This window comes from Momordica charantia, assembly GCF_013281855.1.
Source record: "Momordica charantia cultivar OHB3-1 chromosome 4 unlocalized genomic scaffold, Mcharantia_2.0 BLBB01000004.1, whole genome shotgun sequence".
Taxonomy (NCBI): Eukaryota; Viridiplantae; Streptophyta; class Magnoliopsida; order Cucurbitales; family Cucurbitaceae; genus Momordica; species Momordica charantia.
In genome coordinates this window covers 1,302,385-1,319,940 of record NW_028275162.1, presented here as the reverse complement: position 1 = coordinate 1,319,940, position 17,556 = coordinate 1,302,385, and the positions used below count along the sequence as shown (strand labels likewise).

General features: G+C 27.3%; 2 protein-coding genes across 2 annotated transcripts; both read left to right on the top strand.

The window, feature by feature from the left end:
- The first annotated feature begins 1,827 nt into the window (after nucleotides 1–1,827).
- LOC111007598 (transcription factor MYB30-like) lies at nucleotides 1,828–3,222 on the top strand. The gene is made up of 3 exons (XM_022280012.2): nucleotides 1,828–2,008; nucleotides 2,105–2,234; nucleotides 2,603–3,222. Exons 1-3 carry the CDS (start codon nucleotides 1,873–1,875, stop codon nucleotides 3,087–3,089), a joined length of 753 nt encoding a protein of 250 aa, XP_022135704.1. The 5' UTR covers nucleotides 1,828–1,872; the 3' UTR covers nucleotides 3,090–3,222.
- Nucleotides 3,223–14,613: 11,391 nt separating this feature from the next.
- Nucleotides 14,614–16,501, top strand: LOC111007597 (transcription factor MYB3). The gene is made up of 3 exons (XM_022280010.2): nucleotides 14,614–14,873; nucleotides 15,119–15,248; nucleotides 15,774–16,501. Exons 1-3 carry the CDS (start codon nucleotides 14,741–14,743, stop codon nucleotides 16,342–16,344), a joined length of 834 nt encoding a protein of 277 aa, XP_022135702.1. The 5' UTR covers nucleotides 14,614–14,740; the 3' UTR covers nucleotides 16,345–16,501.
- Nucleotides 16,502–17,556: the final 1,055 nt, after the last annotated feature.

The window sequence follows — 17,556 nt, the reverse complement described above, 5'->3', positions numbered from 1 at the left end:
CAACTATTTTATGTTTTTTTCTTGCACATGCTCTATATATGATTAAATACACACTTGACCCATAATACAACTCTCACATATTTATTTAGGATCCTTTTAAAAATCCAAAAAACAAAATAATGTATTAATCAGTAGTGTAAGGGTGTGTTTGGGAGTGATTTTAGCCATGCTATTGTAAAAATCACTTTTATTTCTATTGATCATGTTTGACAAATTAGAAAATTAATTTTAGGAAAACTTAAAATTACTTGAATTGATTTTTAAGATATTTCGAGGATGATTTTGGAAAATCAATTGTACGTACATCAACCACACATTCATAAGTTTTATTCCAACCATTTTATATATATCACTCATCGAAAGATATTTTAACTTTTTTTTTTTACAAATAATTTGTATATCGTATAAAATTGAGTCGTATCATCATTTAATTTGTCCAATTAAATGTCCTATAAATTTCAGTAAAAGTAACCATTGATTTCACGAGTTAATTTAATCTATTTATTGATTTAGATATTAAGTTATTGTTTTGAAAATTAAAGACCAAAATAAAATTTTTAATTGATGGCTCGGTAATATTATTATTCTTCCTTTCATATCATGTTTCCAAGTGGAGTGGATTTATTATTATTATTATTATTATTTAAAGAAACTCTTAATGATGTCAGAGTTACGATGAAATAGAAGATAATATGAAATAGTCAGATATATATCTCCCAAAAACACTTCCATTGATAAAATTATTAGGATTAAATAGTAGCACTTACTGAGAAAAACCCTTGTAAATTTCTTAATATTGGTTAAATTAATGTAATCTACTTTGATCACATCTGAACCGTTTGATCTAATCTGCTGATCAAACGATAATCCATAACTTCTTTGACACGTGTTAGCCACGTGGAATTTATTACCTCACTGTTGACAAGAGCCGCAAGTAAACCTTTTATCAAGGAAAGAGCTAAAGTGATTTGCAGAATAACTTATGTAATAATCCTCTGCCAATTTCACTATATATTCTTTTAACATAATTAATTTAGAAAATGTTAAATCATAAGTTTGTGCATCAACCTCTAATTTATTTAACCAAAGTTTCTAACAGATACCTATGTGTTCGATCATTTTAGTTTGTATACGTTCGAAACCAACCCACTGCATAACTTTTAAATAACATAGTTAGTGTGAAAACATAAAATACTAACGATAGAAATTCATTATATTAGACACAAAATAAAAAATCTACTAAACATATTAGAAGTTAATTTTTAAAACACATCGACCACATTAAAAAAAAAGAGAATAATTGTTTTAGTATTAAAAAAAACGAACAACACACCATTATTTTATTACTATTATTTTTGGTTGAGATCAAAGAAACACAAATTCACGAAAAAACATATATATTTCAAATGACAGATAAACGATTTGAAATGACACATTTGACGAAGAAAACAAACAAAAGCCTCGGATGGATTGATATAGTGTTTTTAAATTTGATTTTTAATAACAAAAAATTTAAACTAAAATAATTGTGGAATGGAAGTTTAAAAAACAAAATTTTAAAACTAAATAGACACAGTGAAAGAGAAACCAATGTTATAATTTTTAATATAATGTTTAGAAAACACATGAGATTGTGAAGGGAAATGGTAGAACATTTCTAGGAAATAACGGGAGACCATTGGAGAACAACTCCCTATGAAAGGGCAAGGCAATTTACTATAATAATCCTAAAATTGTACTTTCAATTCATACGCGTTAAAGGTCATCTCTATAAATACTAGATTATTGGTTCCATTGGATCCAGCACTTCCTCTGATCTCTGATCTCTGTACATCTCTGAGATTAGAGATAGAAAAAGAGAGAAGAAGAAAAATGGCGAAATGTTGCTGTTTCTGCGATCAAACTACAGTGAAAAAGGGCATTTGGACGGCTGAGGAAGACCGTAGACTTATCGCTTACGTTAAAAGATATGGCCACTGGAATTGGCGCCGGCTTCCCAAGTTCGCCGGTGAGTTCTTTTCTTTTCTTCTCTAAAACTGTTTCTCAATTATATGTCACCACATTTCACTCATTTTTGCGTTGGAAATTAAATTACTTTATTTAGGTCTTTTGAGGTGTGGAAAGAGCTGCAGACTGAGATGGATGAATTACTTGAGACCTAATATTAAGAGAGGCAACTTCACTCTCCAAGAAGAAGAAACTATCACCAAATTATACGCCGCAATCGGCGGCAGGTTCGTAATCGTCGTACCTATTTCGGATTACATTTTCGAGTTTAGTAGTGATTTAACATAAAATCAAAGTAGAAAGTATTTTCCCGTAAAACAAGAAATTCTTCCGTAACGTCGTTTTCTTTTCAATTAATACAACGTTTAATTTTCCAATCTATGAATAAGGGAGGGTGTTAAAAGAATGCGAATAAAAAAAAATCTTATGTCAGTTTTGAGTCGATACGAGAATTCGAATCCCCCTTTTTCGTTTCTGTCAATACTTGAATTTTTTTTTATAGTTGAGAAAAGATATGAAATAAATAACATATAAACAAATAATTTGAATATAAATCAATGGGTTAAAGTGATATAATTTGGGTTTTTATTTTCAGATGGTCTACGATGGCAGCTCAGATGCCGGGGAGAACTGACAATGATATAAAGAACCATTGGAATACGGTTCTGAAAAGACGAGTGATGATGAAGCAGCAAAAGATGGCAATGGAAAAGAAACCGGCGACGGAAAAAACCGGTCCAACTCATCAGGTTTTTGCCGGTGACATTTTGAACGGCTCGAATGTCAACAATCATTCCACTCTCATTGATCAGACGGCTGTAGAGATCAGTGCGCTTGAGGATTTGCCACCGGCCGGAAATATGGACGTGGCGGCGGATGATCAGTTTAAATCTTCTACTCCAGAGCTGCCGGCGGGGAGTTCTCCGGCGAGTTCCGCCGGAGATTTTTGGACGGACCCTCTATGGCTAGACTCTAATTTGGACATGCCATTTGACGAACAATTATCATATCAAGGATTTGGAGAATCCAACTTTTTCACTTTTGGGTTGGATGAATATCTGTGGCAAGAAGGAATTTACTAATCCAAATTTTAGTTTTGGGATTAGTGATCATTTATAATTTCTCTCTTGTTATCTGCTGAGAAATAAAAAGGGGGATTTTTCAAGTTTTTTATGTCATTTTCCCCATTATATATGTTGCACCAAATTAATGTAACGTAGTTTTGACAGAAATTCCAATTTAGTTTCATCGATGTTATTTTGAATTTTTGTTTCTTTAATTTGTTCGTTTGTTAGTTAAAGATCTAAAGCACACGTAAATTTTAATCCGTTCGTTTCTAATACAAAATGTTCAATATTATTGAAAGGATTTTCAAGTTGTTTCTCTAAGTTTTGTAACGAGATGGTTCCATAAACCAATATATACTAGAGCCAGATGTTTTGTTTCTTAAGAATGACATTTCAAATTTCATAGACTATCCTTTGTTTTATTAAAACCCACGTCAAAATATATTTGGTAATTATGTTTAAGTTTGTTTTAACAAAACACGATTATTGAATTGATAATTTTAAATGCACATTAATTATAAAGATCATTCAATTTTGACTAAAAGATGATAAGATTTAAATTAAGATCCCTTCATGGAGAATGAGTGTTTTAACAAGTTTTTTTTTCATCTTTTTCAAACATAATTGTTAATAAGCGATTAAATGAATCGATTCAATTATGAACTTGAGAATTTGTATTAGATTTAAAAAGAAGAGGATTCAGGAAATAATAACAATTTGACAGGCACTTATGTTTAGAAATAGATAGGATTGCGCAGACCAGCCAGGTGGACAATTAAAGCCTCTACCAATTATTATTATTATTTTTCCATTAGTAGTTGAAAGTTGAAACAATTAAATTATATATTCGTTTCAACAAAAAAATATAATAATAATAATAAATTATATCTTATTTTTGCCTCCTTAAAACTTTTAATTTTTTTTTTGAAAGATTAAAACTTCTAAGTTTGTATTCACAACGTTAACTTATCAATTTTAATAGTTCTAATTACTATTAATAATGGTGTTAATGTAATAGGAAAAGCATGACATAATGCTTAATTACTAAAACATTTAGGCTAAATATCTCTAACATATTCCTCTGTCAAAAAAAAAAAATCTCTAACATATTAGATAATATTAGATAATTCTCCGTTTATTCCTCAATCTTCTAAAATTCTTAATTTTAATTTTAATGTATTTAAAAATTATTCAATAAGATATCAACTTAAAATTTTTCAGTAGAATACTTATGTGTAATTAAATTAGTATTTTATTAATGAATATGTTACGACTTTGTTCGTGGAGTGAAAATAGAATTGGAATGGAGAGCAGATGAATTTTATGTGCCAAATAGCATTCAAATGGCATGTTTATCCCTGTAAATATATTAACAAAGCAGTAATTTAATAATACATAAATGTTCTACTAAATTTTTTTAATATATATTTTCTTAAAAGGACCTCATTAGCCATTTTTAATACTTTAATCGATATAATTGAAGATTTAAAAGACTAAGAATCAAAATTCAAAATTACCAAATAGATTAACCACTATATCTACTATATTGAGCCGAACACTTATTTAGTTATTAATTAAAAAATACTATGGTAATTTGTAAATTAAAAGGAAAGAAATTAAAAATTTTAAAAGTATAAGGATGAATTTGATATTAATAATAAAGTATAAAGATGTACAAATATAAGTTTAAAATATATTTCATTAATACTAATATGAACTTAACTCGAAAGTAACGACAGATATTATGACTTCAAATCTCCTCACCCCATATTAAAAGAAATAATACGATGGAGTAATTTAAAAAAGGAAAAAGATATCTTTAAGTGATATTTAAGTAGAAAAAAAATAGATTATTATTGTTGAAAATGACTGTATGTAATATTAGATATGGATTTAAAATAAATTAATTTGATGTGTCTAAATTTGTGTACTCAAGTTTCCTAGGGTTGACATTATTATTATTTTCAAAAGATGAAAGATTTTTTGTCCGTAAAAATGACTGAAACTATTCAATAAAGCCACCGTGTTTGAAAAATTAATTAATGTAACATTTCCATCATTTCAATATATTATTTCCTGAATGGATTACATTATATCTGAAATAATAAAGTTGACGCATATAAACTAAGTTGTTCATCTATGTTAATTTATTAATTAATTAGTAGTATGAATTCTCCTCACGAGATTTGACCCTTTTACTTGAGATAACATATCATTGTTATAAGATTTTATAATATTAAAATATTAAAATAAAATAGTGTCTCGTATTATTTTTAGTCTTTTTTAAAAATTATCTTTCATTTATTTTCGTTCATTTTGTCTGTATCTGTTTTTTTATTTTCCTTTTAAATTCATCTATACGGGCCACGGGGAAGGAACTTTCTCTCTCAATTTTGTCATTTTCTTTCTCTCTTTTTAATAAAATTATTTTGATTTTCTTAGAACATATAAATATCAATTTTGAAAATAAAATTCAATTATTGCTGTAGAGAAGTTTTTTATTTTTATTTTACTCTTTTATTGTATTGTTCTTATTTTCCCTCTATTTTTATAAAATAAGATGACAATATTGTTTTAATTGATGTGAATGTTATTTCAAAAAAAAATAAATAATAAGAATTGATGTGAATGTGATTATACATTTCATTTTTTAAAAATTTCAATTATTTCACCTTCAAAATTAGATAAATATCATATTAGTTAGTTGTCTTGGAAATGATAATAGGAAATAAATTTTATAAAAATCAGATCAATATAGAAAACTAATTGAATCTAGAAAATTTATTTTTAAAATAAAAACAAAAAAATATTTTTTCAAAATAACAATCAAACAAACCAATTTTAAGTATTGGAGGCTACACCCATATTTGGTCATGTAAAAATGTTCATCCATTTATTTTGTTTTATTATTTTTTATTAAACTTCAAAAGCTAAGGCTTATTAAATTATAAAATCTAAAAAAAAAAACTTTTTTTTTAATCTTATGTCAGACTCACGTATTTTTCAATATAAGCAGAAGTCAGAACACGGTTTGATTCAAGATAATGCGAAACATTTTTTTAATCTAAATAATTGATCTATTAATTGTCCTTTCAAATTAAAGAACAATTAATGTCAACCGTTGATAGAACAATGAACCGAGATTTGAGCTCCCACCGTCCGATTAAGAATCAAAAAATTATAATCTTATAAGTGACATCAGCCGAATGATGTCATGTTATGTTGCTAATGCTCTTTTGGATGATCCTAAGAAAAAAATAAATAATGGAATTGAAAATTCTGGTGTCTACTGTTGATTGATTATAAATTAATTGGATTATAAAATAACCAAAAGTTGACCATTAATTCGTGGGATTATGAAGTGACTTGAGCGTTAGTAAACTGCAATTCCCCACCTTCTCTGAACGTAGACCAAATCAATTTCCTAATTCTTAGGCTCTCAATTTGGTTCATTTTAATTTTTCTAATTATTCATTTCGATTATTATATTTTTTAAAAATTTGACTATTTTAGTTACTAGATTTGATTTCATTTAAATCAAAATTTTAACCTTACATTTCACTCACTAAATTTCTTGAAATATAATCATAATTTTTTTTTAAAAGATTTATATTGTGTATAAAATTTTGTAAATAAAGATGAAAATGATTTTTTTTTAACTATAGAGACCAAAATAGAATAGATGTTTCAAAAATATAAGAACTAAAATGAATAAAATTTAAAAGTTTATAGACTAATCTGAAATTTTAAAAGCGCATAGGCTAAAATGAGCAAACATCTAAAACATAGGCACCAAAATAATATCTAAACCTGTATATTTTGAATTTGTTTATTTCATATTTATAAACTTGTTAATCCTTTGGAGTTATACAAAATTCAAGCTTATAAACTCTCTCTAATTTGTATAAACTAGAAACTTACGAACCTCCAACCCTTTCCATCTTTTGACGAATCTCCCGTCCTCGATTACAATGTTATATTTTAAAAATGAATACAAGAAAAAACAAATAAAAGTTCCACAAACTCAAGTTTTTAAATATATTCCTTTGTGTACTCTCAACCCAAATTACAGAAACTTAAAATTTTCAACTATTTATTTTAAAAGTAAAAATTGATTAAAAATTGTTAATAAAAAGTGTTTATTCTTTCGCTGCTTATTTCATTCTAATTCTTAAATTTTTAAAATGTTTATTATGATACTACATACTTTCTTTTGATCCAAACGTGTATTTTAGTACTCGGTCTTTGAAAAAATGATCATTTTGGTTATTGTTATTATTCTACTATCTAATATTTGTTCATTACATAATTGTTTGTCTCAACCAATTTACATGGCTCCTATACATTTATCGACATCAAAGCCACTTTATCTATCTATTAAATAAAATCAATATAAAAAATTAAAATAATTCTTTTTTCGGTTGAAGGATAAAATAGACATTTTAAAAGTCAAGATTAAAATAAAATTAACTTTAAAATTGACCAAGAGTTTGAAAATTGAGGTGTACGAAACTTAAGACCAAAATCTAAATGGAAGATGTGATGAGAAGATAAATTAAAAATTAGAAAAAAAAAAAGATTAAAATTAATATGGGTGATTGGGTTATTAAAGTTGTAGCCCAAAACTAATGTTACAAGCCCATCAAAGAATTGCCTGAGAATTATAAGCTTCTCTGCCTCAAACATAATTAATGCATATTTATTAAAAAAAAACTATTCAATGAAATCAACTTATTACATACTTCTAAAAAAAATAATAAATAAAATAAATTAATTGCAGATTTATTTCCAAATCAAACACATTTTCTCGGTAAATAGCTTATAAAGAAATTAACTTCACTGCAAATCACAACAACGTTTGTATCTATATTTAAAAATAGGCTAAATATATCCAATGGTCCCTGATTTTTCTCCATTTAGTCTTTAATTTTTAAAAATTCTCAATTTTACCTTTAATATATTAAAAATTATGAATTAAATCATTCCATTGAAAATTATATTAGAAGTTGATATATCACTAAATTATTGCTTAACATATTTGGACACACTGACATACTACTAAAAAAAATGAATTTTGTTGATGGGTCCATTTGATTTTGTTGCGAGGGAGTTGAGTTTCATAATCCAAGTGACATGAAATCACGTGTTTAAATAGGTTAATAAAATATGAAAATACATGTTCAGCTTTTTGTTAATAAATTTGAACATTTATTTTATGAAATAATGTAATTGAAAATTTTATATGTATAAGAGGTCAAGCTCGTAATTTTAAAAGATTAAGAACCAAATTGAAAATTAGGTAGTTATATTAAACCTTTAAAAATAGGGTGTTGGATTTTAAATCAAAATTGGCATACAATAAAGATATAATTTTGAATTTTATCTAAAATATTTCTTGGGCGTGTTTGATTTGTAATTTGAACAGAACTTTCTCTTTTAGAAACATCAATCAACGAATGTGGAAAATAATGGTTTGACATATTATGTCTAATTCAATTCTGCAATGAACGGAAAAAATAATTTACAAAGCATTATGAAGATTTGTTTCATTTTCAAGATAATTCTTATTAAATTTATAGAACTTCTTAAAAAATTATTAATGTAGTTGGGAAATTTGAGAGAAAATGCAGTGTGAAATTAATTTCAGGACATGCACATGACCATACTTTTGGAACCCAAGTAAACCAAAGTTTCTTTTATTAATATATTATCTTTTGACCAAAAGTCTCTGTCACAGCCCACCATTATTGATTCAAAATCAATTTATTTAGTTAAATCTACTTTTTATATATATATGTATGTATATAATTTCAGCTATAACTCACTTGTAATTTCACACCGTCTGTTGCATTTTCTCCACAACAGTTAATATTAATCCCCTTTTATTCCTTTTATGTTCGAGGATAACATTATTTAAGATTTTTAAGTATCAACCGGTTCTGTTCGGTTTGCGGGCTAAGAAAAAATCAGTTCAATTCGAATCGAACCGATTTTGCATATATATATTTATGTGTGTGTTAAGGACAACCGTATCCCAAGTACTCCACGTATGTCCACAATAGTATGATATTGTCCGCTTTGGACATAGCCCTCACGACTTTGTTTTTAGTTTCACCCAAAATACCTCATACCAATGGAAATAATTGTCTCTCTTATAAATTTATGATCATTCTTTTTCAATCTCACGATCTTTAGAAATTCTTGCCTCTTGCACTCATCGCTCTCAAGGCCCTGCCCATCGTCCATAGATCTCTTGTGGTTGTCGTCCACTATCCATATCGCCTCTATCACAATCTTCATTGCCATTTGCAACTTAGTTCCGAATGAATGAATTGAAAAAAAAAACAAGTGATGGCGCAACACGAAAACATGGTTGGACTGGATTAGGTTGGACAATGGATTCTCGATTCCATCTAGTGGTTCAAAGAAACTCTCTAATTCGACCCAACACAATCCATAAACACCGAGGTGTGAACATCTTATGAATAAGAAAAGTGAAGTAAATTAGTGGACATAAGCTGGAAATTGAGTGGAAGCTAAGTCCCTCTTTTTTGTTCTTGTGTTTGGAGTGGGCATTGGAGTCCAAAACTAAAAGTACATAAATATTCCTTAGGGTTGAAAGGGCATTCTGAACCCAGAAATGCAAGTTTTCAACTGAACATACATCTATTTCACATGGAAACTTTACACAAAATCTTTATCATATGATTTTAAATTAACCATTTACAATTCCAATTACCGTTGTACAAAATTATAAATTTTAAAACTTTGGTCTTTTTTTTTTTTTTTTAAATAAAAAGTAGCTGGTTTGTTTTTAAAATATAATATAATAATTAAAAATAATAATAGTTAATTGATAGGAAACTCATGTGATGGGACAGATATATATAGACTTGCTTTTATGATTTAACAGAAAAAATGCCTGAAATTAAATTGTTAATGTTTTGTGACATCAATCGGCAAACGTCATATTTGCCACCCAAGATGGTTTGTGTCAGCAAAAGCATACACTTTAATTACAAGTCTTCTCTTCTCCTTAAATCATAAATTGACCACAAAAGTTATTTTTTTAATATATATATATATATATAAACTATTCACTAGTTTCGTTTAATTCTTTTTAGAAAAACATAATTTTGCCTTCTATGTATCTAATTTCTCTAATCAAATTCTTACCCCCTTAAACATTAATTAGAAAAAGTTAGGTTCCTTTGATACCATTTCGTTTTTTATTTTTGATTTAGTTTTTTAAAAATAGGGTCTTTTTCGGTAATCCATTCGATGTGTTGTTTTTAGTTTTTCAAAAATCATTTTGGAATCTTAGGTAAATTTCAAGGTACTTTTCAAAAACTGATTTATGTTTTTTAAAATCTAATTTTTCTTTTAATACTCAACTTTTTTTCTTTCTCATATTTATCTCTAACAAAATTTTTCTCACTCAAAAATTTTTTTACCTAAATTTCTCTCTACAAAATTTATTTTTCACTCACTAAAATTTTTGTATTTTAAATATTTATTATTATTTCTCTTTTTTCAAAATTTTTATTTTTATGTATCTTTATTTTTTTCTAATAAATCACTCTCATTTCACTCTCTAAAAATTAATATTTTCTCGAACTTTTTCTCTCTCTGCAATTTAATTTTTTAAAACTTTGTCTTTCCTCCTTAATCAATTTTCCTTCTAAAAATTATATTTTATTTTTTCGTTCAATTATCTTTCACTATAACTTTTATTTATCTTTTCTAAAATTATATTTTGAATCTTGTTTTTATCTTTAAATTTTTTCTCACCAGAATTTTTTTTTTTCTAAATTTTCTTTCACTAATTTTCTTTTTCTCTCCAAAATTTCTCTTTAAAAAGATTATTTCCATCGTCTAAATTTGTATTTCAATGTCTTTATATTAGGGTTGATAAAAAATTTCCTAGGGTCGAGTCATGCTCTAAAAATAGGAAATGCATGTTATCTCAAACCCATCCCGATGCTTTTTTTTAATAATTAATATTTTTTATTAACATATTTACTAGATTGTGAATAAAATATTAAATATTTTTTAAAACTAATTATTTATAATAGTAAATAATAATTCTAAAATTCATATATATTTATTACATTTTTTATAAAATTCTAAAAATAATTAAATTTAATTACAAAACCGGTAGTTTTTTCCGCGAATATTCCACTTCCAAAATAACGATTATTCTTTAATATGGTTCTGGATTCCCGAACCGAAGAACGAGGTGGAGATGGTGGACTAAAAATTTTCACGAGTACGAGAATGAATGAGCACATCTTCAATCTCGTCCCACACTATTGTCATCCATATTCTAGATATAATTTTCTTTCTGATATATATTTTCAATTTTCTAACTTTTTAAAAACATAAAACCAAAAATGGTTATCAAACATATTTTGTTTTCGATTTTTTAAAAACAAAAAAAAAATCAGTTATCAAACATATATGATTTTTATTTTTCAAAAATAGAAAACTAAAAAATAAAAAATAAGAAAGTTAAAAACCAAAAACAAAAAACAGAAATGGCTATGAAACGGGCCATACAAATTTAAATAGAGGATTTTTTTTTTCTAATGAAGTTGTCATATATTGTTAGTATAATATTGTTTTCAATGGGCCATTTTTTTTATAATTATAATAAATCGTTTCAAGTTAAATTAATTATTGGAAGTCTTGTTAGATGAAATGTGTATGTTTTTTTTTTAATTTTATTTTGAATGGATATTTTATTTTTATTCATTCTAACAAATATATTTCAAATTTTATTTTGTCTAAATTTTTTTTCACTACAATTTTGCTCTCAACTTTACTCTCTCTAAAATTTTCTATTATTGTCTTTTATCACTATTTTTTTTCTAACTTTTATTTCTCGGAATTTTCTTATCTCCTTAAAAATTAACTCATTCCGTCTCTTTTTTTTATCTCTTTAAACTTTTATTTTCATGTCTTTATATAGAAATGATAAAAAAATTTTGCTAAAAAAAAACTTCATTAATTAATGATGCCATAAAATTCGTTATTAAGCTTTTGATGTGTTTTTTTAAGTATACTAAGCTTTTGATGTTAATCTAAATTAATATAATATGGAAAATTATATTAATGCTATAAAATATCGTAATATTTAAATATGGAAAATATTTACAGCAATTTTCTCATTTCGGGCATGTCATGATATGTTTCCTTATTATTAAAATTTAAATAATATAAATATATGTATTTGTCATTTTCGTTTCATAATATCACTGCTGTTTCAATCTATTTTATGTATATAATGTATGATTCTTTAGTTGTTTAGTAAGATCAAAGATGTTTATGTACTCAAAATATTGAATAATATATACTCATATATTCAATATACACCTCTACATATGAGATATATAAGGATATGTTTATGTGATATGTGTATTTGGGTATATGTAATCATACGGTCCAAAGAACTAAGTTAAATTCTAAATAATTTAGAGAAAATGAATCCAAACCATGATGGCCACATACGCACGATTTTATATCCTATGAGTTTCTTTAGCAACCAAATGTAGTAGGGTCGAACGGTTGTCTCGTGAGATTAGTTGAGGTATACGTAAACTGACCAAAACACTCATAAAAAATATAAATATTATGTAAAATTACAAAGTATACGTTGCATATACCTAAAATATACTTCATATCAATAAGTTGATATGGTTTATAACTTCGGACACAGACCAGAAAACAGATAATACTCCGTATCCATGAACGGGGCCCGAAAGATAGGGAGTCGATTTTAATGTCTGATGCTGATCTTGTTGTCATTGGTAAATACATCGAAGGAATTTTTTAATACTCTAACCTACATCGTGTGCCTTAGATGTGAAATTCTCAAAATAAGCTGCTCATGTATTTATCCATTTTTTCTCTCTCTAACACATCTCAACAAGTACTTAATTACTAACATATTAAAAACAGAAGACAAAAAAAATTAAAAAAAAAATTATTATCAAACAGCCCAATTAAACCAAACAAGCACATATCCGACACACGTATATATTCACAATATAATTATGGTTTTTCCTAATTTATTTAAATAATTTATAAATGACAAGTAAATATCATGAAAAATATAAATGTTAAACAATTAAAACAATTAGAACAATCACAAAAGTCGAAAAACCATAATCGAATCAATCGATTTGATTAGATTTTTCTAAAGATTCAAAGTCCGGTTTCACTTTTTACATAAATAAAGTCAACATATTCCAAACAATTTTGGTTAAAAAAAATAAGGAAAATTATAGTAAATGACGTAGAATAAATATGTATTTACAAAAATATCATTACTTTTTATTTCTCTTTTAAAAAGGTCATAAAAGTGATTTTTGATTTGCCTCATATATTAATTTATATTATTTTTATAAAATTTTAAATCTAATGCTATATATAGAAATACATATTCTTTTGTATAATTTTTTTTTTTATAATTCTCTCAAAAAGTCAAAGCAAACACAATCATATGTACTTCCTAACTTAACATATATAAGTGGATATATTTATATTTTCTAAAATATCCAAAAACATATATTCTTACTAAAGTCATTGTAAATATGCCATCTTTGTAAAAGAAAAATATGCTAATACAGTAATCTCTTATAAATACCCATATGTGGCAAAATTAAACATCAGAAATGAGAAGCATATTAAACTCTAATCTCAGTGAGCCATTCATTATCATAAAAGATATTTCACGTGAAAACATTGCCAAATATAAAATATTAAAGGAATATGGATGTCACATCGCATAAATAGTTTAAATTCTAGAAAAATAAATTGAAACACATTTTATTCCACATCAGGTCGAAAAAGAGCACCAATCCTACTACTGATAAGCACAACGTGTTTCAATTTCTTGGCCGTAAATTTTTATGTAAAAAAAAAAAAGAAAAATCAAAATTTTACATTGGTACATCAACTTTTACATTTTTTCAATTTTCGCTAAACCCACCTCGGAAAAGAGAAAAAAAGAAATAAATAACTTCTAGAACTCATAATTTTTTTTTTTTAAAAAAATCTAACTCTAGTATTTTCATTAATTTCATATTATTAAACGCAAATAAGATTTTTATTAGAGATTTTCCAATTGAAAGTCGATTGTTGCAATACATTAAATTGATATTTTAGCTAAATAAATTTAATATTCTAAGTCACAACCATAACATTAGACAAACTCAAGATGGGTAGAACAATTATCTATTAAAAAAAAAATAGTGATCCTAAGGTACACAATAATTTAAACTTTTCTTTAGTCATTGAATCATAAATTTTTTTCTTTTCTGAAAGGAAATTAATTTTATAAGAAAAAAATTATAGGAAAATTTGAAAAAAGTTTCCCTTGGTCGGATTGTCAATTCACGTGATGCTTTTTTTTGGGTGACTTTGGATAATTTGTCTGCTTTTGTTTTGATGAAACACGGTGACATCTTTCTTGGCATCTTCCTCTTTTTGAGACGCTATATTCAGCCGTAATTTGAACAATTGTTTTTAGTCACAAATATATAAATTCTCAGTGGACTCTGAGTCTTCTTCAGCCCCAAATTATTTTTCTACACTCATTTTTCACCTTCAAAACTTCTCTCTGATATCTTCTGCTCTTACAGACCTCAGAGAGAGCTGTAGAAATGGTGAGAGCTCCCTTTTATGATGAAAATGGAGTCAAGAAAGGAGCATGGAGCGCAGAAGAAGATGAGAAACTAAAGGCTTATGTTCAGAAACATGGCCATTGCAATTGGCGGGAGCTCCCTAGATTTGCAGGTACTTCAATAATCAATTTAATAATTTCTTAATTAATTCCTTAATTCATCTTCTTCTTTCTTACAAGTTCATTAATTTCATAAAGATCAAATAACCCATTTGGAAAAAACACTCCTTTTTCCACTTAACTTTGCCTTTCCACTGTCTTTTTTGTGTAATATGATGTTAAGTCAAATTAAATATATATGTAATTATGATGGGGCTATTGAGATTTTTGGTTTTGATCTTTTGATCATTAACTTTAGGTTTGTCGAGGTGTGGAAAAAGTTGCAGGCTGCGGTGGATCAACTACCTTCGTCCGGATGTGAAAAGAGGGAATTACTCCAAAGATGAGGAAGAACTAATCCTTAAATTGCATCAACAACATGGAAACAAGTATGATCACTGTTCTTGTCTAATGTTTCGTCAAATCCCTAAACCCAACACCATTCTATATATGGTTTTTTTTTTTTTCTCTCTTCAAGTACTTCAAAAATTGCGGAGTAGAGATGGAAGGATTGACCTTTACGCTCAAATAGACCATTCTAATGCTTCAATTTAGAAGTTAAGTAATATCACATGTCATCCGAGCTAGATAATTCAATTTATTTTCGAGAAGAAGAATTCAACATTTGGGTGTCTAATATAACAAAATGGCCGGTTTCGTAGCCCTTTCAATCAATTGAGTATTTTATGTTTATGCAAAGAAAATTCAAGAATTTTGTCACCTTATGCGTGAAAATTTTGCATCTTTAGAGTAAGGTTAGTTTGTATCAATAATGCATCCCTGGAAGGTAATTAGTACTTGATTCACTGAGTTATGCATCTTTATTTAGTAGGTATGGTGGTAGGTTTAAATCTCCAATCAAAAAATAGTTTGCATTAGTTATAATGATGGATTGTAACTAATCTCTTTTTCAGATGGTCTCTAATAGCTACAAGATTGTCGGGAAGAACGGACAACGAAATAAAGAATTATTGGCACACCCATTTGAAGAAGCTCAAAACTAGCAAGGTTACAAAGAAGCAACAAAACGAGGCAATTCCCAAGCCAAAACCCATCCAAAAAATAGAATCAGAAATCAACAAAACCACATTTGAAAACGACATAATTCCCTCTCATCAGATTGTCGAAAGCTCACCAGTACTCTCCCCTTTGTCCTCTGAACTCTCCTCCAATGTCTTCTCCACTCAAGAATCCGCAGCTTCCACCATAGACATGGCTGCAGAAGAAAACAGCCCAGCTCCAACAACAGTAACATCATTCTCATTTCAAGAGCCAAATAATGATAATAATGCAGATTTTTGGGCTCACCCATTTGAAGCAGCAGAAAATTTTTTGGAAGTTGAGAGTGAAGATTCAATCTACTTTGATTCTATAGGAGGCTTCAATTCACCTTATGATTTGATTTTTGATGAAGACTTGCTGATCTACCAAGTAATGAAAGAATTGACTCAGAAAATGACCAGTCCCAATTGTATGATTAATTAGTACTAAAACATGTATGTATATATTCATATATATGGGTGTAATTGTGTAGAGCTTTTAGTACATCATAGAATTGTGTCATATGCTACTCAAATGATGGATGTATTTGGAAAAAAAAAGAAAGCTTAACAAAGATAATAATATATAGATTAAAATGTCATTTTAGTCGTTCATGAACTTATTTTATTTTAGTCGATGTGAAAGTTTTTAGAGATCTTCCATTTAAAATTTCGAAAAACAATTTTACGCATTCTTCCTTCTTTGAATGGAGGTTATTGTTTTTTTTTTTATTTTTCTTTTTTGAATCAAATGAAAAATAACCTCAAACATTAACCATGTGACCATTTGTCGAGAGTAGAAGGACTGAATTTGGACAAGAGAAGTAAAATAGAATATAAGTCTGAAAATATTACTTTAACCTAATAGGAATATATACCTAGAGAGGGGACATAGAGCAATTGGCTTTCTTTGTAGTTTTTACTTTGACTAATATACTCTTCTTACCATCCAATATAGTTGTTAAAGTGAGAATATTAAAAAGATTTAACTTTACCTATTGAATAAAAACGTTGAAATTATATGGAATTAAATTTACTTTTACCCATCGCCTTATAATTTTGAGTCCAACGGAATCAATGTAGGAAAGGTGGAAGCAAAGCAAGATTCTTTAATGAACGTATGGGCATATGAAATTAAGGGTAGAGAAGAATTATTCTGGGCCTCATGTATCATGTGATATCAAAAGAAATAAAAAATAAATGAAGGTATCAATAATGATGTTTCAAAGTAGCTGGATATGATGTCTAATTTATTTGGATTAGAGCCACTAATCTTTGTAAATTATGTTTTAATTAATGGGAAGTTATAGTAGCGTTGGTGGAAGTAGTGGAACCTGGAAAACGATGCCTTGATTATATTCTTTGGGATCACAATTTTTCTTTTCAAATTTCCTATTGAGTTCATGATCATATCTCTTTTTGAAAAGAATGTCCAAAATATAAAATAAATCTGTTGCTGAATCAGAAATCCATTAATTTGGGAAAATCAAGAGACATGATTTGAACTAATTAATTACAAATTAGGGTCGTCCTGCGTGTGAGAATGTGAGGTTTGAGAAAAAGCAGTTGCTTTTGAAATTGTAAAGTGCTTTTGATTGCACCTCGTGGCATCGAATGTACATTTCCCAATTCCAACAAGCTATATAGCATCGCATCT

Excerpts from the sequence above, each read along its gene's own strand:
- LOC111007597 (XM_022280010.2), top strand. The coding sequence starts at position 14,741 with ATGGTGAGAGCTCCCTTTTATGATGAAAATGGAGTCAAGAAAGGAGCA. Across the intron at positions 14,874-15,118 it reads GGAGCTCCCTAGATTTGCAG|GTTTGTCGAGGTGTGGAAAA; the intron begins GTACTTCAATAA and ends CATTAACTTTAG. Across the intron at positions 15,249-15,773 it reads CATCAACAACATGGAAACAA|ATGGTCTCTAATAGCTACAA; the intron begins GTATGATCACTG and ends TCTCTTTTTCAG.
- LOC111007598 (XM_022280012.2), top strand. The coding sequence starts at position 1,873 with ATGGCGAAATGTTGCTGTTTCTGCGATCAAACTACAGTGAAAAAGGGC. Across the intron at positions 2,009-2,104 it reads CCGGCTTCCCAAGTTCGCCG|GTCTTTTGAGGTGTGGAAAG; the intron begins GTGAGTTCTTTT and ends TACTTTATTTAG. Across the intron at positions 2,235-2,602 it reads TACGCCGCAATCGGCGGCAG|ATGGTCTACGATGGCAGCTC; the intron begins GTTCGTAATCGT and ends TTTTATTTTCAG.